The sequence below is a fragment of the Nanorana parkeri genome, unplaced genomic scaffold (assembly GCF_000935625.1).
Source record: "Nanorana parkeri isolate BGI_ZX_2015 unplaced genomic scaffold, ASM93562v1 scaffold666, whole genome shotgun sequence".
Taxonomy (NCBI): domain Eukaryota; kingdom Metazoa; phylum Chordata; class Amphibia; order Anura; family Dicroglossidae; genus Nanorana; species Nanorana parkeri.
Window position 1 is genome coordinate 1,109,351 of NW_017306934.1, and position 26,602 is coordinate 1,135,952.

General features: G+C 43.7%; 1 protein-coding gene across 1 annotated transcript in view; it reads right to left on the minus strand.

The window, feature by feature from the left end:
* Window positions 1-8,316: 8,316 nt before the first annotated feature.
* Window positions 8,317-26,602, minus strand: part of RAI14 (retinoic acid induced 14) — a 114,240-nt gene continuing 95,954 nt past the window's right edge. The window contains exons 11-17 of the mRNA XM_018563474.1: window positions 25,017-25,103; window positions 24,215-24,269; window positions 21,627-21,745; window positions 19,636-21,150; window positions 15,230-15,379; window positions 10,072-10,137; window positions 8,317-8,722 (exon numbers count right to left, since the gene is read on the minus strand). Coding sequence (XP_018418976.1) covers window positions 8,645-8,722; window positions 10,072-10,137; window positions 15,230-15,379; window positions 19,636-21,150; window positions 21,627-21,745; window positions 24,215-24,269; window positions 25,017-25,103 — 2,070 coding nt within the window. The 3' untranslated portion in view covers window positions 8,317-8,644. The remainder of the gene's footprint in view (window positions 8,723-10,071; window positions 10,138-15,229; window positions 15,380-19,635; window positions 21,151-21,626; window positions 21,746-24,214; window positions 24,270-25,016; window positions 25,104-26,602) is intronic.

Here is a 26,602-nt window from a genome sequence, read left to right on the forward strand (position 1 = left end):
AATTAATTGTCAAAAACTGTTTCTGTGCTTTTTGTTTAATTAAAGGAATTCTTCAAATGTCTGGTCTGTTTATTTACTTTTTGGTTAACCCTTTAGTAAACGAGTAGAGGTACAAGAACCCCTTACTCATTCACAGGGGGGGGGGGGAGGAAATACCAATGGAAATAAGCCCCCCTGCCTGCAGACCCCCACAACCACTTCCCCAGGGTTGTGGGGGAAGATGCTCTTGTCCCCATGATGAGGAGGAAAAGGTGCCTTTCCAGGGGGACCGCTGGAAATGCACCCTCCCAATGCCGAGGGTATGTGGCGCCAGTTATGGCGCAGGGGGGCACTCTCGTCCCCCCCTTTTCCTGCCCTGCTGTGTGGGGTCTCACCAGGGCTGTGCAGGGTGTCACCAAGGCAGTGCGGGGGTGTTTACAAATTGAAAGTGCTGGTATCGGTGCTTGGTATCAGCAAGGAAAGCGCTGGTCGTGGCTACGATCTAGGTGGCTGCCAATCAGCAGCACCAGCCCTGACCAGATGGCTCATGCCCTGGGTGGCCAGCTGCAACCTGTATGTCAACCGTTTTAAGTCCCTCACAGCTGATTCAGCTGGCGGGACATCAGACAGTATATGAGTGGCCAGTCTCACAAAGCATGAGCCGCTTGTCTGCTCTATATCAATAAACGGGGCCAGGGGCTGCAAACATGCTGCTGCCTCCCCCCACGACCAAATGAGGCGCCACCTGAGGCAAAAAGCTCAGGTCATCTCATTATAGGGACAGGCCTGTACACAGATTTCAAGCACGCACAAGAGGGACTCCATAGGACCCTGCAAGGGAAAGGAGCCCCCCTAAAACAGGATGTCATGGTCAATGCTCAGGGGACCAGCTGATTCTGCAGGAAACCAAAACTTTTAAACATCAAGATGCCGCATCCATTGTAAGTGATTTCATTAGCATGTGAATTAGATTAAAAACCTTTTTCCCTTTAACATACTGTACTGTAGTGTGTACAGTTGAACTTATTGCATTACCTAAATCTATCACTAGATGTCACTACTGAACTGCATATGGAAAGGTCTGACTACTACAACCTTTCTCTTTTGCTCTGTATTGTTACAGTACAGACAAGTAACAAGTGTTCCAACTTCTCAGTTCAAGTTCCCTACTAAAAGCTTCTTTTTTTGCAACAGAAAGCTCAAATTGTACTGCTCCCTGGAAACTGTATGCTCAGGGCCGGCGCTGCCACTAGGCAAACTAGGCAGCCACCTAGGATGCCCTGCCATCTAGGGCACAGCTTCGACCAGGGGCAGACATACTAGCAGTGCAGCAGGTGCGGCTGCCCCAGGGCCCGAGGCTGGAGGGGGCCCCACTCAGAGCCGTGTTTACTGCAGGGCAACTACCCTGGGTCCCATAATTTACAGGGGCCCACAGCAGCTGAAAGAAGAGCAGCTGCAGCCTTTTTTTGTTTTTAACTGGGGGGAGTGGGAAAAATGCACCGGCACTCTCTCCTCTCACTCTGTCACTCCTCCCCCTCTCTGTCCCTGGGTCTCAGTGCTGGATGGTGTGTGGAGTTCCCCGGGGGATGCCATCTGCCTGGGTTTAGTCACTCAGCACTTGCTGCAATGATGAGGCGGTGAGGTGCCGCCTAGGTGTGCACCAGCCCCGAGACAGATCATCCCCGGCTGCAGCCTTTCGTCTTGTGACTTTCTACAAAGTTACATTGCTATAAGTTTGATCACAAAAGAAGAGGAAATACTTTCTCCTGCCTGCGCAAGGTTTGCACTGCTCACCTTTTCCCCTCCCCTTTACTTTGACGTAACCTTGCAAGGTTGGCAGCGCTGTAATGGTATGTTTACGAAGTTCTCTTCAGCGTGTCTAGGGAACATGAATCTACAATGTGTTTTAGAACCATGAGCAGTGGCGGATTTACCGTCATAGTCACCCACGTGGCTGCTAGGGGGTCCAAGGCAGAGGGGGGCCCAGTCAGGACCAGGATGGTTGAGTTGTTCATGTTGTTCAACATAAATATAGCTTATCACTCGGCTGTAGATCCTCAAATCATCTCTGAATTGGTGCGGACAGGAAGGAGGAAGGACAGTGTCAGCACCAATTCAGAGATGATTTGAGGATCTACAGCCGAGTGATACACAAATAAGATACATTTCTGTGAATGGCTAAGGTGCTTGAATGTATTAATAAGATTTAACTCCGGAGTTTAGTGTCACTTTAAAGCTCTTCACTTTCTGCTGCCTCTCACTCTCCCTCTACCATTAATATAAGTAGTGGAGGAAAAAGACATCTAGTGGGGAATTGAGGGTACTACACTCCACTGAACCTAAACACCTAGAAAAGTGTCTCCACAAGTAGTTGCACATTCACATCAGTCCCGTCCCTCAAGGAGCTTACAATCTACACATAGGGCCAACTTAGACAGGAGCCAATCAACCTTCCAGCATGTCTTTGGTGTGTGGGAGGAAACCGGAGTACCTGGAGGAAACCCACGCAAGTACAGGGAGAACATGCAAACTCCTTGCTGATAGTGACCTGTCCAGGATTCGAACCAGGGACCCCCAGTGCTGCAAGGCAGATGCGCTAACGACTACACCACTGTGCTGCCCACAAGGAGACTTACACCGAGCACACCAAAAAAAATGTGGCATTGTGCAGCCCTGGTCCCATCAGATAAGTAGGGAAACCTGGGTCCGACAGGGGCTGTCTGTGGGTGGGAGGGAAGGCGACCTGTGTGGTAGGCTGTACGGAGCCCCATCATTTCTAATGGCGGCCATTGGCAGCAGTGCGCCAGGTGCTGGAATGCTCTCTGAAAGTAGCCGGAATTGTCAGATGGAATACTGGCTGACTGGCAGAGAGACCTCAGCGTGGGAGTGTGTGTACACATAACTTAAGATTCTAATTTCTTGAGCCTTCATTTAGTTAACAGAGAATGGAGCAATACAAATGAGTGAGCTGGATGAGTACGAGGCGATAACTCTTTAAGGGATATTGCCTCCTAATCCCGAGTGATATAAGATACCAGTGTGTTACTTGGCCTACCATTCATCCACACACACTGAAATAACCTACCATTCATCCACACACACTGAAATAACCTACCATTCCTCCACACACACTGAAATAACCTACCATTCCTCCACACACACTGAAATAACCTACCATTGGCCTACCATTCCTCCACACACACTGAAATAACCTACCATTGGCCTACCATTCATCCACACACTGAAATAACCTACCATTGGCCTACCATTCCTCCACACACATTGAAATAACCTACCATTGGCCTACCATTCATCCACACACTGAAATAACCTACCATTGGTCTACCATTCCTCCACACACACTGAAATAACCTACCATTGGCCTACCATTCATCCACACACACTGATATAAGGCTTGCTGCAGGAGTGTGCGCTTTGTAAATTGATGGGAGATTGAGGGACTTACATGGGGAGGGAACTGATGGTGAGTGGGACAGTAAAACGTTTTATTACTCTTCTCCTGGTAAGAGATGTAGGTATATGTGTATGCTGGGGGAAGGGCATTACAGTCTTGGGATGAGCGGAGCTGACTGTTAGGGTGATACTTTGAGACAAGGTTTGAGATATATCCGGGGGCGGAGTTATGGATGGCTTTGTAAGTGATTGTTAATATTTAGAATTTTATCCTTTGGGCAAGTGGAAGCCAGTGGAGGGATTGGCAGAGGGGGGTGGGGGATGGAAGCCAGTGCAGGGATTGGCGGAGGGGGGTTGCAGACACTGAGCAGTTGGTTAGGTGGATGAGTCTGGCAGCTGCATTCATGATAGACTGAAGGGGGGATAGCCTGTGTAGAGGTCGGCCAATGAGGAGGGAGTTACAATAGTCAAGACGAGAGATAACAAGGGAGTGGATGAGTAATTTTGCGGTACATTGGTGAGGAAGGGGCGTATTTTGGAGATGTTACGAAGGTGAAGGCGGCAGGATTTGGATAGTGATTGGATTTGGGGAAGAAAGGTGATGTCCGAGTCAAGGATACATAAATATTTATACTAGACCAGCTTACAGTTGACTGTAAACTCCTCGAGGGCAGGGACTGATGTGAATGCGCCTCTATGTAAACAGCTGTTTTAAACTGTCAGCACTTTATAAAGACCAATAATAAATAAATGGCAGTAGCCATACAATGTGTCTGTCATGGTATATTGTATTTACATTACAGGGCATAGTTTCATGCCAGAATACAATAACCACATGGCCATACCTTCTGTTTTTAAAAGATTTGTTGTAACTGCGTGAAACAAACTTTAACTGCAATACGCGTGATCTTCATTTCATATACACTCAGACCCAAAAACACTGCCCGAAAATCGGGGGTCGTCTTATACGCCGGGTATACTGTATGTAGCTTCGGCTACATACAGTATACCATGCAGAGCCAATCACGGCAGGCTTTGCATTTTTGAATACAAAGACTGTATTAATGAATGCAAAGCCTGCCGTGATTGGCTCTGCATGGTATACTGTATATAGCTGAAGGACGGAACCCGGAAGATGGAGGACGCTGCGGGGATCGTGGACAAGGTAAGAGACTGTAATCCCGAGTGTGGCTCGGGGTTACCACTTATGGTACTGAAAATTAACACCCAGCCATAGTTGGGAATACTGCCATGGAGGTTAGAGGGTGCATTTAAACATTATTTTGGGCTATACTCGTCTTATACAACGAGTATAGCCCAAAACCTATATTTTAACACAAAAAGTAGGGGGTCGTCTTATACGCTGAGTCGTCTTAAACGCCGGCAAATACGGTAATATAAGATTTTGAAAATATGTTCCTGTGGGTTTCTAACACTCACAAGAGGGTCATGAGAGGCTAGGATCATCACACACATTATACATAGTCATGCTTGGCAGGTATTCCTGGGTGCTGCTTATCTGAAACAGCCTTCAGACAACACTAAAATACCACTCCTTAAAAATATTTCTAAGGTAGCAACAGTGCTGAAGTTCTGGACCTTGTGATACCTGGAAAAAAAAAATCTGTGTTAGTATTGTAAATGAATCTCTGTGCAGCCCTTAGGATCCCAGGCCCAAGCTATTGAAGGGGCTTTGACTTGCCCAAATATAAAAGCCCGCCATTCCTAATGTGCAGCCCCACCCCCCTCAATTGTCAAATGACAGAAATCTCAGATTGTTGAGTGACGGGGCCGTGGCTTAGGTCTGAGAAGGGATTTAAAGTGACACTAAACTCAGGAGCTCAATCTCAATTCAAATTAGTAAACTATAAACCTGAGATTGTAGTCCATCACGGGAGTGAGCTTGGTGCGGTGACTACTTTACAACACACACACAGGGACCATGGGGAACAAAAGCAGCCACCCTCCAGAAGGAAGGACAGTGTCAGCACCAATTCAGAGATGATTTGAGGATCTGCAGCCGAGTGATACACAAATAAGATACATTTTTGTTAATAATTAAGGTACTTGAATGTATTTTTAAGATTTAACCTTAAAGTGACATTAAACCCTCAGATTTTTTAACATAAAACAATACTGTAATGTGTGCCTTACTGTAATCCATGGTTGTTTCCCTTCTCTTTGCTGCTCTTCCTTTTAAATCTGTATTTGTTCTCATGCTTGGGGAGAACTTCTGTTTTGCAGCAGACTGCCTTGTCTTAGGAATGGATACATGGTGTCTGTGTGCAGGTTCACAACCTGAGCCAGCACTACAGGAAGAGGCACTCAGCTGCAAAGGGAAGTTCTCCCCCAGCAGGAGAAGAGATTTAAAAGGAAGAGCATCAAAGAGAAGGGAAACTACCATGGATTACAGTAAGGCACACATTACAGTATTGTTTTATGTTAAAAAATCTGAGGGTTTAATGTCACTTTAAGTGTAATTTTAGGCAGAAATTGAGACCCATGTGCAGCCTTGATCCAAGAAGTTTCCCAGGGATCGACTTGCAGGCACACATACCCATAGTACTTATAGGCATCACAAGCTCCCTGCACTTTAGAACTGTCCTAACCTTAGAAACACATTAAGCCAAGTCAGGTTCAGTGTAAGATTTGTCCTGATGATAAGATCCAGCCTCACACGTTATTCATCACCGTACTGTTTCCCCTATAGTCACATCTGACGGGGGGTGAGAACCTTGTCTCATGCTATCTCATGTTATCAAAGACGACATTGTCACCTTGTCTTGGCATGGATTGTGCCAACTCTGTAAATCTGCAGTGGATCCAACGTGCATAATAATTAGGGATGCACAGATACCGGTATTTCGGTATCGAGTACTATTATTTTTTTTTTGTACTCGCCGATACCGAATACAGAGTACCGGAAGTCCCATTCAGGAAGCCAAGTAGTGTGTAATGACTTGCCACCTGGCTTCCTGATTGGTCGGGAAGGCATAAGGTGATGAGTGAGCATGAAGACGGCTTCCCGACCAATCAGAAAGCCGGGCGCCGCGTCATTAAACCGTACCTGGATTCCCGATTGGCTAGCTTCCGACAAATCAGAAAGCCGGGCGCCGCGTCATTACACGGTACATGGATTCCTGATTGGCTAGCTTCCAACAAATCAGAAAGCCGGGCGCCGCGTCATTACACGGTACATGGATTCCTGATTGGCTAGCTTCCAACAAATCAGGAAGCCGGGCGGCGCGTCATTACACGCTGCCCGGCTTCCGGATTGGCCAGGAAGCCGTCACCATGCTGTCTTGTCACAAGTGACGAGGGAGCATGTTGCCGGCTTCCCGGCCAAGCAGGAAGCTCGGCAGCGTGTAATGACGCGCTGCCCAGCTTCCTGATACCGGAAGTATCGGGCTAGGCATCAGAGCATTTGGGCGAGTACGAGTACTTGCCCAAATACTCGGCATCGGCACCAATACTAGTATCGGTGCATCCCTAATATTAATAATAAGAAAACACTCAACCTGCGCACTAGTAGCGCCTTATGGAATTATTATAGAACTAGAGTAGCTCTATGATTGGTGGATGGAGCACTTTATATAATACCCAGCACTCGGTACCATTTTCTATACATGTCCCGGGATTTACTGACATTTGCACCTTTTTTTTACCAATCTTTATTTCAAAGTGTTCCATTTGTTCTAGTTTGCTCGTTATCGTGGAGAGGGACAACAATTCCGATATAATTACTACATAAAAATATACATAAATATTTTGAAAACGTTTCTGACGCCTAAAACAAAAATAGAAAATAATCAAAGAACTACATATTTTTAATATAAAATATTTTTTTAAAGTAACAATTCAGAATAATATTACTGCATAATAAACTAACTGACTAGCCCTTATCTAGCATGGTCATGGTATAGTAGGTTACAGGCTGTCCTGAATACAGGCTACATAATCTAATGGAGGATGCATAACTGGTGTAGTACTGAAACCACTAGTAACCAACCAAGTTCTTTCTGTTATTTTAGGTGTTTGTTCTCCCCATGAATGGAACATGCTCTTCGGTCAGTATGGAGTCTGTCATACTTCCATTATCTTCTGCCAAACTGCAGAAGCTGGAGGATACACAGATGCAACGGATGGAGGTTCCACTAAAGCGCTATAATACTGTATCGCTGTCCTCTGTTGGATTGTCAATAGGGATACGTGTTGAATTCTCTTTGGCAGATGACACTGGAAACACAGCTGCCAATACAGGTTCAGTGCCAGTCACAACCATGCCAGGAGTTGGGAAGGAAAACCAAGGGATCAAACCCTGACCTACTTCACCAAAAAATGGACATAACAGCTTCTTGTCAGAAGAGTGTGATTCAGCAAAGAGTAAGTGCTTGCTTTTCTGATGGCAGCAGTGTTAGATGCTATAATGTGGTTAGATACAGTTACTGCACCACTCGCATCTACTACATTTCGGTGTCTTGGGTGGTGGGGAGTGGACAGGACCTACAGCATATGAGAGTAGAAATATGGAAGCTGGCAGTGCTAACTTACGTTTAAAGGTGAAAACTCCGGGGCTGTCATTCTCATGCTTACTTTCTAATTGCTCACTGGCCCAAAACAAACAGGCAACTCCTGGCCAGCATGCCTTCTCCAATCATGGAATTTTAGAATGCCAAGTACTAAAAGCAAGGATAAAGATGGGAGCCTACAGCTCGGCCATCACAAACCAGCAATGGCAGCTTACGTATTTTAAAGTTTCCTTTTAGTAATCAGTAGAAGTGGCCTGGAGGTATACCAACAACAGACAGGTAAATGGTATCTCCCAACTAGGCTGGAAATGTAATCAAACACCCATGAAAGCACTTGAGTCAGTGACCTGGCACAGGGAATTCAGCAATGAAATGGAATGAAAATGAGTTTAGCCAATGGAGGTGGACTGATTACTAGAGGTTACAGGACAGACCAGTAATCTAATGTTCCCACAATCCATCAATCTGCTACAAAACAAGATTACTAATCCAAGACAAAGCAGCATTTCATTGCATTCTCTACTTGAAGGAGTTCCTGGTCGACTACTATATAAGCTTGCTAACAGTCCCCAAAAAATGTTGATTGGAAATGGTGGTTCTTTATCAAAAAATATAAAATACGTAATTTTCTGATACAGAAGAACGGATTCATCTGGTATCCAGCATAGATAGATCGCTATGTAATAGGAGGCAGTGTGGTAGCGAGTGTTTGTCCCGGGATGTTACATCTTCTGAGACTGGCTTTTACACATGGTCAGGATCTGTTTTAGCACTTTCTGTACGTCTTCATCCATTTGGCCCTGAGGGGAGAAAAAAGGGAGAAGCTTTGTTAAAGCAGAGATGAAGGACGGGTGGTGAAAGTTCTATTCATGTACCACCTTCCTCGCTTCCCGCAATCAGACTCCATCCCTAGTGCTAAGCCTTGCTCCTCACGATCATAGGATTAGAGCGTATAGAGGTAGATGAGATTACTGCCGTCTCACCATGTGACGGTGTTGGCCCTGGTAATTGGCTGCTAAGGCCCGAGAACTGTGTCACATGATGCAGGTGACATGTTCCTGTGTACCCAGAAGCCCCACTCCGTTTTAGCAAGTGAGGAGGCTGTGAGGGATCGCAGAACAGCGAGTACCACGTTTCCCCGAAAATAAGACACTATCTTATATTTTTTTTTGCTCAAAAAAAACACACTAGGTCTTATTTTCGGGGTAGGTCCTATTTTTTTTTTTTTTTATGTACAACAATCCACACTTATTCATGTAGAAAAGTCTACATGTATTCATGTACAAAAATACGGTGATAAGGGCAATCAGGGGTGCCGTACCTTTCCAAGAGCAATTTGGTAACCAATCGCTGGCCAGAATGAGCGAAGCGCACTTTCACTATCGATTCCTCACAGGCGGAGTGCATTTGGTATCACTCCGCCTGTGACAGGAGCCGGCGCTATAGAGGAGGCATCGGCTTATGCGGCTCTGCTCCCTCCGGTGCGCCTCGCTTCCTCTAGCGCTGGCTTCGTTGGCACCGCTGATTCTCTCCCGCCTCCCCGCGGCTCTTCATGTTCCCCCTTATGCCACCACCGGCCTTGGGAATGGTCACAACTACGTCTTATTTTCGGGGTAGGTCTTATATTTTAGCAATTCCCAAAAATAGTACTAGGTCTTATTTTTGGGGTAGGTCTTATTTTCGGGGAAACAGGGTATTCCTTGCTGGGGAGGTTGGCTATCCGGAGACACAGTCACTTTGTGCTGAATGGAAATATAGCAGTGTCTCTATAAACACTAAACTCAACATACCCTTTCTCATGATAGGTGTGGCTCTGCATTCACTCCCTTAGGCAGGTATATTTTGAAAAGTTGTCCCAAAGACATGAGAAGGCACTACCCCCATCATGACAATTCCATCCATAAAGGCTGACAATCTCATATCCGGGGTGGCAGGCAGGTGCCATTTAGATGACAGCTCTTAGGGAAAACATCTATTGGGCAGAATAAAAAAACCCAATCTATATTATCGTCTCGTGATATCAGCGGTGGATGACTTTGACACTGTTCATTGACATAACTTCAGATGGCAACTGGCAGCTGAAGGTTCTCACATAGGTATACTTTACAGATTCCCTGATGAGAAATCCCAGATGTTCCAAAATCCTTACCTGAACTGCATACAGCAAATGCATTCTGTAAACGGACACAATCTCCTGGTGTTGTTTCTTGGTCTCCTACAGTAAAAGAAAAATACATTAATAAGAATTAAAGGCAGCGTGCGAGTTTGCAGCTAAACCAACAATAAAGCCAGAGCTGTAAAATGCTGGACTGGGTCTAGATACAGAGAACACATTTACTGTATATACTGTATGTAAGCCACCTTTAAAAAGATTATTATTATATCATAAAAGGTATAGGAGACATATTTTTATAAAGCCAGTCATTCGCTGCTGGGACCTTTGTCAGGTCGCTGTGTTTACAAGGAGTGTTTGCTGCCTTTACAGCTCATTGCAAATGTAAATTGTGGCTGAAAATAATCACTTTTATTGATTGTCATCAATAAAAATGATTTTATTGATGACCTGTCCAATGCACAAAATACTGAGGAGGTAAAACTATAGGCTGTAAAGGTCTGAAGTGAACCTAAGGTTGCCCAAAAACCAAATCATTTAAAAGAACAAAGAAATAAAAATAATTTGTTCATATCCATTTGGATTTGTTGTCTGACTGATAATTCTTCTGATGACAGATTGTTACATTTGGCAACTATTCTTCCATCACAATGGTCGTTATATTGACCGTTCTTTACATAGAAGGCCAGCATGGGCTGTCTGAAGCTGAAAAGACCTGTTGGATCCAGTGGATGAGATTTCCTTATCAGGTTGACTCTATGGTTAGGTGCAAATGGATGATTTTTGCTAGCGCAATCGCACTACAAGAATGACTTGTGAATATCTGTAAAAACATAATTCAAGGCAACTGGACTTGCTGTATTTTTCTTGAAGATGTTTCGCTGGTCATCTGGCTAGCATTCTCAATTCAATTCTGAATTGAGAAAGCTAGTTAGGTGGCCATCAAAACGTCCAAGAAAAATACAGCAAGTCCAGGTGCCTTGAATTATTTTGTTACAGATATACCATGACCTGGAAGAATGAGAACCTTCACAGACAACTTTAGAATAATCAGCAGCAATTAGTGAACGATCCATTACACAAATCTGTGAAATCATTAGCGGTAAATTACTATGACATTTCAGGATGATGGGAGAGAATAATCAAGATTGGAATGACTTTAATATTGGTCATAAGGACAGCAAGGTGAAGCTGCTGGGAGTGTATTGCTATATAAATAATCTTCATATTAATATATTATTTTAGATTGTACTAAAGGCAGAAATAGAAGACGCAGAGCAACAGTCTTGCTTAATACAGAGCAATGAAAGCAGCAGCTAGCTCAGTCATATTAACCATTCTGAGTAGAGCTGCCACGTGGGGTTCTGTGACATCCAAAGTTATTATTATTATACAGGATTTATATAGTGCCAACAGTTTGCGCAGCGCTTTACAATATAGGGAAGACATTACAATCACAATACAATTCAAGACAAGATGGTAAGGACGGCCCTGCCGGTGAGGGCTTACAATCTAAAAGGGAGGCATTTGGACTCCAATAGCAGCTCTACTCCAAATGTTTAATATGACATTGAATAAACTGCTAATTTCTTTGCTCTGTATTAAGCAAGACTGCTGAGCCAACAGTTTCTGTAGCATTTAAACAGTTCAGATCATGCCTGGTCAGAGGGCTGCAAGACCATCAAAACTCAGCAGCCTACAGTGATGTCTAGTTGTCTACAGATTTGGAATCTCACCGAGATGGATGAAACCCGAGAGTGAGACCTGAGACTGCTATTTTCTGTTACCTGGTATATGTTAAAGGAGAACTATAGAGACGGTGAAATACACTAATCCCCATAGTTGGAGCCAATGTGTGACACTGCAGCTGTCACAGGTCGGCTCTATTGATCGAGAACTGAGCGATCACATACTGCTGATAGCTCAGTTCCTGATCTTTTTCCTGCAGAGACTGTCAGTCACCGCTCCCCACATGGATTCCCCCCGTCCCATCTCTGTCTGGAGTGCAAATGGGAGGGGGCGGGCACAGCTGGCTCTGGATCTAGAGAGGCAAAGCCAGCTGTCAATCAGGTAGCGGTATGGATCCCAACAATATTGTCGGGAACCTTCTTGTCTGCAGCTTGGCTCTGCACTGTCACCATATAGCAGGCAATATTCCACTTGCTGAGTTTTGAGTCACAGGAGGACATTAGTAAATGCGTTCCTGTGACCCAAAGAAGAACCAACACCAAAAAAGGTTTGACCATAGTTCTCTTTTAAGTAAATGTTATCTTTCTTGCTTTTTAACTAATGGCATTATTTCACTAGTTCTATTCTGAGAAACATAACTTGTGTATATAGTTTATTTGGGGGTCACTAAAAATTAATATGCCAGGCAATTGTAGATCTCTTCAAAATCTGATTATTACATTCTGAGATCAATCACCAAGCATTATATAGAGCCAGATAACACACCTGAGTTAATATGTCAGTAAAATTTACTGACATATTAAAAATATATCAAAACCGTTTGTGGCCCAAATCTATAAAAATGTTTTACTTTGTCATCTCTATATATGGACTTTGCTCATAGGTGTTATGTTTTATTGTTATTAATGAGAACCGGAGAAGGAATAATGAAAAAAGCCACCAGAAGTTTGCCAGCAGTGATGAAGATTCAGGCATGCAGACAGGACGTCAGGATTCTAGAACTATAAAAGGAGACCAATAATTATATTGCACCTCATATATTCTTAATAGTCTAAATAGACTGCAATCAGCAATGTTTACTGGCTCTGTATTTATGTTCTGTTACAAGAAATTGGCAAAATTATTGGTCATGAAAGTTGGCTTCCAACACAAGGCTGGTTTAAAGGAAATCTCAATTTTTTTTAAAAATAAACCTGTCAGAAACGATTGCAATTCAAACTGAGTATACAATGACAAAAATGTATAAGCAGGGGATACATTTATGAGTTTATAGCTGGTACCTGCAGGTGTCTACATGTATATTTAGGTCGTGAAATGAGTGACACTGCGCTAAAATAAAAAACTCCTTTGTGTTTGTTTTTCATTCATCCATTAAGTGTTAGCATGTGTGTGCATCCCTCCTCCTAGATCCAACATCACTAATGCAACATATCTGTGACATTTCCTTAGTACTAAATATTCCGCGGTCACCTGTTAGTGGTATTATAACAAAGTGAAAGCAACTGGGAACAACAGCAACTCAGCCACGAAGTGGTAGGCCACGTAAAATTACAGACCGGGGACAGCGCATGCTGAAGTGCACAGTGCGCAGAAGTCACCAACTGTCTGCAGAGTCAATAGCTACAGACCTCCAAACTTCGTGTGGCCGTCAAATTTGCACAACAACAGTGCGTAGAGAGCTTCATGGAATGGGTTTCCATGGCCGAGCAGCTGCATCCAAGCCTTACATCACCAAGTGCAATGCAAAGCGTGGGATGCAGTGGTGCAAAGCACGCCGCCACTGGACTCTAGAGAAGGAGACGTGTTCTCTGGAGTGACCAATCACGCTTCTCTGAGTTTGGTGGTTGCCAGGAGAACGGTACTTGCCTGACTGCATTGTGCCAAGTGTAAAGTTTGGTGGAGGGGGGATTATGGTGTGGGGTTGTTTTTCAGGGGTTGGGCTTGGCCCCTTAGTTCCACTGAAGGGAACACTTAGGCTGGGTTCACACCTAGTGTATCGAATATGCGTGTTTGTCGCACGTTTCGTGCCGTGTGTTTTTACAGCGATTCGTGGTAAAAAAAACTTGTTGAGCGTTTTACAGAGCCTAGGAACGTGCTGTAAAACGCCCAGGTGTGAGCCAGGCCTTAAGGCATCAGCATACCAAGACATTTTGGACAATTTCATGCTCCCAACATTGTGGGAACAGTTTGGGGATGGCCCCTTCCTGTTCCAACATGACTGCGCACCAATGCACAAAGCAAGGTCCATAAAGAGATGGATGAGTGAGTTTGAGGTGGAGGAACTTGACTGGCCTGCACAGTCCTGACCTCAACCTGATAGAACACGTTTGGGGTAAATTAGAACGGAGACTGCGAGCCCGGCCTTCTCCTCCAACATCAGTACCTGACCTCACAATTGCGCTTCTGGAAGAATGGTCAAACATTCCCATAGACACACTCCTAAACCTTGTGGACGCCTTCCCAGAAGAGTTGAAACTGTTGTAGCGGCAATTGTCGGCCAACTCAATATTGAACCCTATGGACCAAGACTGGGATGCCATTAAAGTTCATGTGCGTGTAAAGGCCGGCGTCCCAATACTTATGGCAATATAGTGCATTGATACTATTTAACTGAATGGGAAGGCTTTGTTTTCACATTTGTATAACTATGTTGCATTAGTGATGTTGGATCTAGGATGAGGGATGCACACACATGCTAACATTTAATGGATGAATGATAAACAAAACACAAATGAGTTATTTATATTCATTTATTTTAGCGCAGTGTCACTTGATTCACGATATTGGGAATAGTGTTTTCACTATTTTTTGGCACAGCAACTTATTATACATTCACATAGTGCAGTGGTTTTATTATTACAAAGTATATTTATGTGTTTGAACACCTTGGGAATCTGAAAACCAAATAGAAGCTGCATTCCTGAAGTGAGTGCGATGTTCTCCTACTAGATACAGGGCAATGCAGAGGCCGGAGAGACTCCCGGTTCATGCTGAAGTGGTGGAAGCCTCTTCTGCCTTTGTGCCAACCAGCTGTCTCCTGTGCTCTGCTAGACCAGTCTGTCGTTAGAAAATGCTTTGTACCAGTAATATTTTTTAATACCTTTATAAAAGTGAAAACTTGCAGATTAAAATGTGCACTTTTGATGAGTTATAAGCTTCCTCAGTTCACAGATAGAACACATTTTGGTTACCATTATGTTAATGAAACCTTATCTCTGCTTTAATATTCTCATTATGACTAAACCACAATAATGCTTCCATTCAGCTTCCCATGGGTCAAAAGTTGGTATCCCTATGGCCATTTGTGCCAGACCAACATCTGTATGTGCAATCATAACCATGCTTTGGCATCTTCACTTTTGGTGCCAGTTGAGAGATTCTGCAGTGGGAAGTCCAGAGAAATAAATGAAGGCGATGTTGCAGCCCACCATAGGATTTTTTTTTTAAATGACTCTTTAAAAGCAAGGGGGGAAATAAAAGGTAAATGTTGGCGTGATGTACTTACCACCAACTGGTTCTGTAGTTGTTTGACCTGCTGCTGTAGTGATTCCAGTTGCTGGCTCTGTCGCTTAGGAGTGCTTGTGGTAAATGACAGCTGTGATAGGCTGTTCAGTGCATCTTTCAGTTTGCTCACCTCCTTTGAGAGCTCACTAATCTGTAAGGTCATGTGTGTATGGATTAGTATCATAATTATTAATGAGTCCAACATATAATTAAGACTTAAGAACCTCAATATGTTGCTCAGTATGGAGCTCTAGGAATCTCTCCTTTGAGAAGCGCCGATATGTGCTCAGCATCTTTCTAAGCAATGCAGTTTGTTGGGGTTTCCCATTTTCTACATCAGCTACTAAGTGTGCCTGTTCCAGAAAATGAAAGGTTGGAGACATAACAATCAATACTAACAAAGTGTCTGAGCGGGTAGTATATGTAGGAGAACAACATAAAAGGTATGACAGAGGGCAGGAGAGGAGTGGGTACAGTGAGCAGTACGTGTAGAAGAGAAGTATGACGAGTAAGATAGTGGGAAGTGTGTGCAGCAGAGGAGTGCAGAAGGTATGACAACGGGCACAATATGCAGGATAGGAATGTGAAGGGTATGACAGGGGGCAGTATGTTACTTTTTATCAATGTTTTCTTTTTTAAACTTTTTTCCTAAAAAAAGCTAACAAGCCCCATGTGTGATAGCATTTGGAGGTGATAGGTTCTCTTTATTGAACCTGTCACCTCCAATACAGGAGTTCTAGCACAGTAGTGTGCTGGCTCTCCTGTGACAGCTGAGTTGGGAATAAGTACTATCCTTGTCGCACTCCCTACCGATATGTCCCTTGTAGTGGGGGGTGCTCGCAGTGACTGCGGATGGCGCCGCGAATGTCAGCAAAATTGTAGAAATGTCACCAGCACACCAGTCCTTTTAAGATAGCAAAAGCTTCATTTATTGAAGTTTTTTGTCATATGACAATAAATTAAGCTTTTGCTATCTTAAAAGGACTGGTGTGCTGGTGACATTTCTACAATTTAGCTGAGTTGGGAAGGCGGCGAGTGCAGCTCTCCTGTCTCAGTGTTTACACTGAGCAGCGCGGAGAGGGGACATTCTCCACTCTCCATCCTAAACGAATGTGACTGTGGCACCCTCATTGCCACAGTCAAATAAGTACTATCCTTGTCGCACTCCCTACCGATATGTCCCTTGTAGTGGGGGGTGCTCGCAGTGACTGCGGATGGCGCCGCGAATGTCAGCAAAATTGTAGAAATGTCACCAGCACACCAGTCCTTTTAAGATAGCAAAAGCTTCATTTATTGAAGTTTTTTGTCATATGACAATAAATTAAGCTTTTGCTATCTTAAAAGGACTGGTGTGCTGGTGACATTTCTACAATTTAGCTGAGTTGGGAAGGCGGCGAGTGCAGCTCTCCTGTCTCAGTGTTTACACTGAGCAGCGCGGAGAGGGGACATTCTCCACTCTCCATCCTAAACGAATGTGACTGTGGCACCCTCATTGCCACAGTCATGACCACAGTGGGGCTGGAGGAGGACACAGTGGGGAGGGAGGAGGCCTGTGGGGGGTCGAGGAGGGGAACCATGGATGGGTGAGGAGGGGGCGGGGGGAGTGACGAGCAGGTTATTTTACAAGTGATCTTGAGAGGCTGTACAGCCGCTTAGAATCATTTGTACAAAACGGCTCCACTGCACTACATTTAGCCCTGCTGCTTGCCCGAAGCAGGGATAAATGTAGAGAAAAAACTAGCCACCCGGCACTACATGTCCCCGGCGCTGGGCGATACGAATTCCACATCCCTTTAGCGCCCCCTCAGACCAGCGCCTGGGGGCAAGTGCCCCCCTTGCACCCCCCCACTATGCCACTGATATGTTCAAAGCCATACAAGTGAATGACAGGGGACATGTGACCCATGGAGGGGGCAGAGACTGCTGCTGAATTAAGATTTAGTCTGAGTGCTGACCCTCTGGACTGTGTGCTTGAGCTTAGCATGCAATGTCTATGGGGAGGACATAGACAGTGTTCAGTATGTGATTTGTATGCTGGGAGTGTGTGACTGCAGAGTAACATAGACACGTCTGATGATATTGACTTTGAAAAATAAGTACCATGGTTTGGGTGGGTTCACTATACAGTAATACCTCGGTTCACGAACGCTGCTGTTAGCGAACAATTCGGTTCACGAAACAGGAAGTTCGGCAAAATGTTGCTTCCGTTCACAAACTCCAAATTGAGTGACGAACACGACCGTGGCCATCTTCCCCGCTCTGACACATGGTTGTGGCTTCCTCTAGATGAGATCGCGGTCGCAGACAGACCTGTGCACACTTGCTGTGAACCTTTTTTGTGTGCTTTTTAGCATATACAGTACTGTGCAGTATTATTCAATCCAGCATGGCCTTCATTCAGTTTGTGACCGGAATCGTGGAACGAATTAAGTTCGTGAACCGAGGTACCACTGTACTTCTGTATTAGAAACCTGCACAGCTGCACACAAATGGATCAAGTTAAACCTTTACTAACACTCCACACTTCCTCTCCCGCTGTATGCCACATTGCACTAGACATTCTGATGCCAACTTGGCCAAACATTGTTCACTTTACACATAATAGTTCCAGTACATGTCAATATATAATATTATGACTAAAACATTATTACCAAGGACTACAAAGTCAGCATGAAAGGGACAGAGCCTCTGACAAGGTGTCATTGTTATCTGTGACCCCACTTGGAAGAATTCTCTTTATGTCCTGGTTATATGACAGATGTCAGAAAGAACAGGCAGCACAGAGAAATCCACCAATGAGGACACAAGCAGCAACAAAAACACAATTTATAGTACAGCGGCAAAGGTTTAGAATGATATAAAATAGGGTTGTACAGATACCAAGTACAGTACTCGGTACAAGTACGAGTACATGTACCGATACTTTTGAGCTCCAAGACTAGACAAGAGAAAAATTCAAAAATTAGGAGGCAGCTGTCATTTGTAAGGAGCACACGGAGCTCCTGGGATTTGTACATCTCTGTTTTAATGTATGATTTTGTTTTTATAACTATAAATAAAGAGATGCACCGATACCAGTTTTGCGAGTACAAGTACTGGTACTTGCCGAGTACTTACAAGTACGAGTACTGATACATTTTTGTTTATTGTCATGTGACAGTTTTTCTAAAACAATACAGACTAATGATTTTAGGACAGTGGTGGAGCGCCAGAGCCAGGTCCCAGCTGCAACCCTGGTAGTTCTCATGAAAATGCCAAGTATCTGCACTGGTACTCGAAAAATATCTGTGCATCCCTAATATAAAAGCAAGAATCTAAATCAATAACATTTCTAGTGTAGGTTTTAGCTGTAACATTGCAAGTCAACAATGGGCAGACCATCCTTGTAATGTTGAAGGTTGTCATGTCAAAAAGTGGAGATTAGCGCTGCTGGCCACTAGCTTCTTCATTTTCTAAACTAGCAGAGCCAAATCATCCACAAGACAACCTAGACAGGAGCCCTGGAACTGGTAGATGTCCAGGGGACCCGGCTACATCCTTCATGCTTGTGCAGTAAACCAGGGAAGTGCCTGTTGATTCACAAGGGAGGAAGTACTTGCAGGTAGTTGGTCTCTTTGGCTCCATTCACACATGAGTGGTTTTCCTGCGCACTTTCAGCCATGCGAATACGTGCGGAATGACTCTAAACATATGCATTTTAATGTGCTTTGTTCAGACTATTGTGGGTACCATGCGTTACAATACCGTGTGTCCTGCAAAATAGTCAAAGCCCAATTTCAAAAGGGGAGATTCCGCATCTTTGCGGCTATAGTAATAGTCGCAAACGAGCAGAGTCCGTGCAGATGTAAAGATTTTAGCGTTTTCGTGCCGTGCTGTCTTCCACACAGAAAACCGCGTGGGAAACACAAACGCTATGTGTGAATGGAGCCTTATGAGGCAGGCTATGCCAGTATGGGATGGCTTATCTGGGTCTAATCCTTATCAATGTAAATTGAAGGAGTCTTTGTGGTGGGGGGGAGCTGCTACCTTGCCTATGGCCTTATTCTACCTTAGTCCATCTCTTGCAAGTAGACAATGCATTTGAAACTTTTTGGCTGGAGTCGCACCTTCCTGTGCACGTTTTCATGTGCGTTAACAACCATGTACATCCATGCACTGGCATTATCATCAATAGGCCCTATAAGACACGTCAAAGCTTTAAAAAAGCATGGAGAACACCCATCAACGCATAGCCCAGATTTGAAGTGGTATCATTAAAAACAAATGGCTGACCTGTGTATATGCAGTGATATGCAATTTGAACTGTGCATAAAAAGTCATAGATGTGAATGGACCCTCAGTATTTTACAAATCCTAACAAGAATTCTGGATTCACTGCACTATAGTTTACAAAAAATGGTTACTGACCTTCTTATCTTTGTCTTCCTCTACTTTCGAAGTATTTTCAGACAGCTTCTTCATTTCCACCAGATCTTCCTGAACTTTTTCATATTTCATACAGAGTTCATCAATTTTCTGTTCTTTCAATTTAAGCTGGCCTTCCAGTACTTCTTTTCCTTCCTTTAACTGCTTAATGTCCCTTCGAGCCTGTCCATTGTCTGCAGAGAACTTGTCTTTTTCCTTCAACATATCACCTACTCGTGAAGACAACATGCTTATTTCCTCTTCTAAAGAAACTTGTCTTTCTGCCAGTAGCCTTTTAGTTACAGCTGATTCCTGGACAGTCACCTTTTCTTGCTGCAATTCACCTTCTAAGCTCTTCATTCTGGACTCTTGAGAAGCAAGCTGCTCCATCAGTCCATTCTTCTCCAATTTCAGGGTTTCAATCTGTTTCTTCAAATCATCAATAACCTTCTCTAGCTCTGAATCTGTGGTGTGTTTCTTTTCCTTGTCCAGCTGCTGCTTCAACACACACAATTCCTCTAATATTCTGGCATGCTGCGATGCTAAATCCACCAGGTCATTCTCAACTTTCTCTTTGCTTTCTTCAACCTCTTGCAAGAGCTTCACATGCTCATCCTTATGAATGAAGTCAGATGAGATATGATTGGAAGCTTGCCTTGTCTTTTCTAGTTCTGTTTGTGCTTCACTGTACAACAAAGACAGCTCACTCACTTGTTTGGTCAACTCATCTATCATAGTAGACCTATCTTCCTCTTCGTGTCCATTCTCCAAAAGTACGGACTCCTTCTGACTTTCTAACTCTTTCCTTAAACTCTTTATTTCTTCCAGAAGCTCTCCCTGCTTACTTGTAAGTTCAGAATTCTCTATGTTTAATTTTTCGATCACTGCACAGTAGGATTTCTCCATCTCCTCTTGTCTTTCTATGGGCACCAGATTGACAATGCCTTGTGTTACAATGTCTATTTGGTGTCGCAAGTCGTTCATCTCATTTTCTTTCCTTTCGCTTTCAGCTAGAACCTCCTGATACTCTCTCTTTAGCACTTCAAACTCCTCCAGAACCATGGCATTGTCATCATTTGATTTTCCAATGCCTTCTTCTTCTTCAAAGTCTTGCTCAACCCTTGACATCCTTTGAAGATTTGGCTTTAGTGCTGTGTCGTCTTTTTGTTCATTGCGTGATCCCTGAGGTTGAAGGTCTGTATCAGAAGGTGCTTCTGAGGTCTCTGTACTAAGCGATGCATGGCAGCCTGCAGGCATTGACTGGATATGAGTTTCCAGGTCCCTTCTGATCGTTTCCGACTCCTCAAGTTTCATCTGCATTTCTTCTATCGTTTGCTCAAGCTGCTTCATTTTCAGTTCATATTTTGTCCCCTCTGGTTGGGAATCAAAGGAAATGTCAGAGTTATCGGAAATGACGGCTGGTGACTTTGCTTCTTTATCTTTGGCAAAAGATAACTCCGCTTGGGTAGAGTGAAACGAATCACTAATATCTGTTAAAGCTCCAGCATAGGCTTTTTCCTGTAGAGAAAAGTGCAAATGGCGTAAACAACTCATGATAAAACAAGTAACAGAACACTGTTTTCATAATCCATCACAATGAATAAATATAATCAACTTGCCATTCAATGGGAGAACAGGTAATATGTAAAGAAAAAAAAAAAGAAGGTAGAGAGATGGAAAACTACAACAAATTGATATAATTGGAACCATCAATGGAGTAAAAGACCACTATAGCAGAAAATAATGTATGTGTTTAATACCTGCAATAATAATATGAATTCCCTTTTTTATTGCACATGCTTTTATTTGTATTTTTCTCCACACCTACATGAAGACCATGCTGTCCTGCAGAAATGACAGTTACAAGGAGTGGGACAAACCATATCACATTGATGGGGTGCCTTCAACAGTCACCTTCTAGTTAAATAGTTTTAACTTTTTTTTCCCCAGAGTCAATGAATGTGATACCCTAAAGACATTTGGATTCTACAAACCTGTAACCTGTCTTGCAGTTCCTTGTTTAGCAAAGTCAGGGAAGCCACTTTTGCTTGGAGTAGTGATAGAGTATCTTGCTGCTCCGCTTCTGAACTTACATCAAGAAGACTGTCTTCCCCTGTAATCAGAGAATATTTATACAATTAACATAGCTGATGAAAAATTGAACTTCAGTTTATTACAAATGTTATCAAGTAGAAGGTGATGCCTAACATGTATGTTTTTGTAATAGTTAAAGAGACACTGTCACCTCGCCTATGCAGGGCACACTGACAAATGGGTTAATGGGTTAATGGTCACTCAGCATAATGAATGCAGCAAAGGTATGTTAAAGGAGAATTATGAGGCGAGTGAAAATCACTCAGCCTCATAGTTCTAGCCGACCTGTGACAATGAAACTGTCACAGGTCGGCTCAATAGATCGGGAAGTGAGCGAACACATAGCGTTGCTGGCTCACTTTTCGATCTATCCCTGCAGAGAGTCGTGATTGTCACTCACGGCTCCCTGCAGGGATTCCCCCCCCCTCCCTTGTCTGATCCTCCAGCGCTGACTGGCGGAACGGACGGGGGAGGGGGCGGGTACAGCTGGCTCTGCCTCTAGATAGGCAGAGCCAGCTGTCAATCCCGCAGCTGGGTGGATCTCGACAGTAAAGTTGGGATCCGTGCTGGCTGCGGCATCTCAATATACCGCAAGCTGTAGCTCGCGGTATACTGAGCCTAGGGTGACGGGAGAACGCTAGTTTGTGTCCTCCCGTTACCCTTAGGAGAACTATGGGGAAAAGCCCTGACCCCAGAGTTCTCCTTTAACTTCAAACACCAATGCATGTACAGGGATATTTCACACAATGAGACTTTGCTGTGCACATGATTGGATAACTGAAGCAAACAAAGCTTAATTTTATTCACTAAGTTATGTGAACATCCTCTGCTGCTTTAGTAAATTAACCTCAGTGTGTCTGCAATGCGCTCCCCGAGAGCCACTGATACTCAACTTACCAGCGTTCACTTAGTTCTCCTTCATTCGACACAGCTGGTAACCCCGCCAGCAACACTTCTGGGAATGAAGGAGTATGTAAGCTCCTACCTAGTGACAATGTTTGGATCTAGCAGCCAATTGCTGGGCCCATGTACTGTCACAAGTGACAAATATAAATGCTCCTTCTGGTTGCCACCTGTGATTTTAGTGCAAGAAGTAACAGAGGAAGGAGTGGTGAGGGAGCACTGGTAAGGTAAGTATAGGGGAGTGATGGAAAAACCTTGACTCAGACACTGCCATATTGCCCTGCATGGAAGAGCTGACAGTGTCTCCTTAACTTGTATATTTAGAGCACTGAAGCAACATATTAGTCAGACGTAGGATTTCTTTCTCAAGGGTGTACCTCCCTTAAATATTGTCCTGCTCTTCAAATACTGTTGCCAATAAGGCATCATAGTGTCAAGCTATACCATCCCTGCAGACTGGGAGGAGGTTCTGCATGCATAGTTATTTACACAAAGTCATCTAAAGACATGTCAATCCAAATGATATATTTTCATCAGACTTACTTCACAGCTGTACAATTGTTTGGATGGGAAAGATACCGAATAACCTTTGTCCTAAATGTCATAGGGAGTTAGGGGGATTTCTCCATTGAAATTGGGAGTAAACTATACTTAGGTCATTCTGGTCTCAAAATATGGAGTTTATTTCCAATCTATTAAGGCTTGTTCACACCGAGTGCAGTTGTGATGCAGTCCGTTCAGTTTGGCAGCTGCTTTCCAAAGTGATCGCAAGATGGAGGAGAATACTGTACGGACACAGATGTCACAGTGGTGACATCTGCTCCGTACTTCTGATCAGCCCGTGTGAAAGGGCCTAATAAGAAGACATTTGCCATCAGACAAAAGATCTGTACAATACAGTTCTAATGTTTACAACTACTCTTAATATGCTTTGTTAAGTCTGATAATGTCTTCTACTGATTGTTACACCTATATTAGATATTCTAATCTGACAAAAAAAAGCTAGGAAAAAGCTGTCATCTTGAAGTCTGAAGCCGTGGCCGCCAGCTCATGGGCTGCTGGCTCTGTTCGTTCATAGATTTTCTGACCGGCTCATGTCGATCAGCTGATCAAGGGATGCCGGACAAAATGTCCTAGAAGAACAGGCTGAAATTCGTATAATGCATGGCCAGCTATACACAGGACCGGGCCAAGAGAGACAACGTTCACTCACCATAATGTATCTATGGAGGAGCTGCGTTGTCACTCTAGGACAGGAATATATAACATCTTCTCACCTCCATCACCTAGATGGGAGGGGTTCTGTAATCCTCTGAGATAGCTGGGAACAATGGCAACTTATTACAATCGGCAGAGAGCACAGAAAGAAAAGTTTTTTCCCCCTTTTAATTAAACCGTTTTATAACCAATCAATATTAACTGCCAATAATCTGCTTTCTGATCCCCAGCAATCACCATGAAAATTCCAGGAGGGTAATCATAGTCATTTACTCATTGCCTCTTCAAATGTATGCAGTCCTTGTATCACTGATCTTATTGCTTTACCTATCTTCTACAGATCAAGTAATGGGACCTATTATTTTACCTGTGCTGTCGCTCAGTCTGTCTCTGAGTTCTCTCCTGTAAGGTGTATTTTCATCCTGCAGAAAGAAAAAAACATCAACAAAAAGCCACTTTACTTTATATATAACAGCCAAACAGTCAGTAAGCAGTAAAATGAATCAAGGAGGGATCATTTTAAAGCTGAACTCCAAGTACACAGATAAATATATGTACATATATGGGAGCAGTTTCACCTGCTATAGGGTTCGTATTCTGTCCATCACAAGATTTAAACAGCTCTGTCACATAACACTGCTTTGTCTGGCAGGGCAGGAGACCTGGTTTCTTTCTGTTCCTGTTAAGTAAGACTTACAGGTCTCGTCTCTCCCCCAGCTTGTGACTGGACAATGAAGGTGAAGCAGCATATGTATAAGCACATCTCTCTTTGCATCTCTGTACTCTCATATCAGAATGCTCAAAGATAGACATTCAGAGCTTTAAATCTGGTGGATTCCACCTTTGTGTTTGTGAACAGTGAGCAGATTGGAGTAAAACCCTTGAAACTGTTCTGCTACAGGAACTTGGTCCAAAAGACCACAGAGGGCTCGATGGAGATCTGCTAGTCTGCTGTGCAGAGAATCAAGAAGGTTTGAGGTACGAAATGGAGGAGGGAACATGGAGCAAAACTCTAGTTTCTAGCCCGGGGATACCACCTCCTGAACCCAAGTGTCAATGAGGTGCAAGCTGTCCAAGCATCTGCAAAGGTCAACAAATGTCCACCCGCTCTTAATAAAAGCATTAAGTAATTTGGTGTGTATCGGCATTGCCATATTTATCTGTATTACCTTGCTGCCCTTTTCTGAGAAGAAGATTTCTCCTTTGGCTGAGAGTGGAGTTGACGTTGAAGATAACGGAGAGGGCATGTCACTGAGCTGTAATGACAAGAAATCAAATGGGGGTATTTACTGAGAAATGTGTGGGGCTGCCATTGGATTCTAATAATGAGCCCAGACAAAGATGTCACCAGAAGCCTCTTCTATCAGGTTTCATTATTCCATTATACTGCTCCCTGCAATACAGCCATTTCTTTCTTCCATGTGCTAGATGTTGACTGCGAGGTTCAGAGGTTTCTCTATACACAGTTAGGATATAGAGATCTATAAGCCCACTGAACTTCCACCAGTTGAAGAACATAAAGTCAGGGTACAGCAATTATTATACAACAAAAAGAAAATGTTTAGTCAAACTAACTGCCCAAGCCTCAAATGTCAGAGCTGCTTTTCTTAAAAAGTCACGTTTGCCTCAGTTCCTGGAGTGGGTCTCTTGTTTCTTGTGAGCCCAGAAACAACCCATTCTTACAGCCATAGTCTCTATGTTTTATTGGTAAGGTCTGAAAGTGGATCTGGGGAGCGAATTCCAATTTGTTTGATGGGAGTAAATTCCCTCTATGGCATAGAATAACTCTATAACTCGGAATGGCCCTGACTTGATGAACCAACCCAAATACAGCAGGCATTCATAGAGCATATGCTGTCTGGCAATTAGCCATAATATGGAGCCAATAAAAAGTGAGATCTTCCACTTTAACCCATACATAAGTGTTCATTAACTACAGACACCCCTGTTAGTCTTCAAGCTTTCTACTCAGATACCCGGGGTTTTATTGCAGAAATTATCTGTTTATAGAAACATCTATGCTTGATTTGCCAAGTGCACATTACTGCTGGTGACAAAAGATTGGAATGGCATTCCTAAAGAGATGGGAATTCTGGATCCAATGATGTTAACATTAAGGGACTATGATAATTACTTCCATAACAACGTATTACAAATTATTAGGGATGCACAGATATTCGCCCAAATGCCCCAATACCTTCCCCGATGCAGGAACTTCTGGTCAGAAGGAGATTTCCTCTGACCGGCAGCGCCGTGAGGGAACATGGAGCCGGCTTCACAGCCAATCAGGAAGCCAGGTGGCAGGTAATGAATGACGCGCCGCTCGGCTTCCTAATTGCCCAGGAAGCCGGCTCCATGCTAGCACAGTACCGGTATCAGTACTTGGTATTGACGAGTACAGAAAGATAAAAATCGTTACTTGTACTCCATACCGAAAAACCAGTATCAGTGCACCTCTACAAATTATTATTATAAAACATTAGCTGATCAACAGTTTTACTGAGAGACATATGTAGCCTGCCATTGCAAACCTCTTTTGAAAAATGCTAGTTGCCTGGCTGTCTGACTTCAATATTGTGAGTCGCTGACCTGCAATTGCAATGGAAGTGCATTGCTAAAGTGCACTGGGTTGCCATTGAAAATAAATGGCACTGTGCAATGCCGCATGTTCCAGTAACACGCACATTACGGCAACACAAAGGTGTGAATTGGCTATAATAAAACTGAAGCAGGCTGATAAATGGTCAGTTTCTTG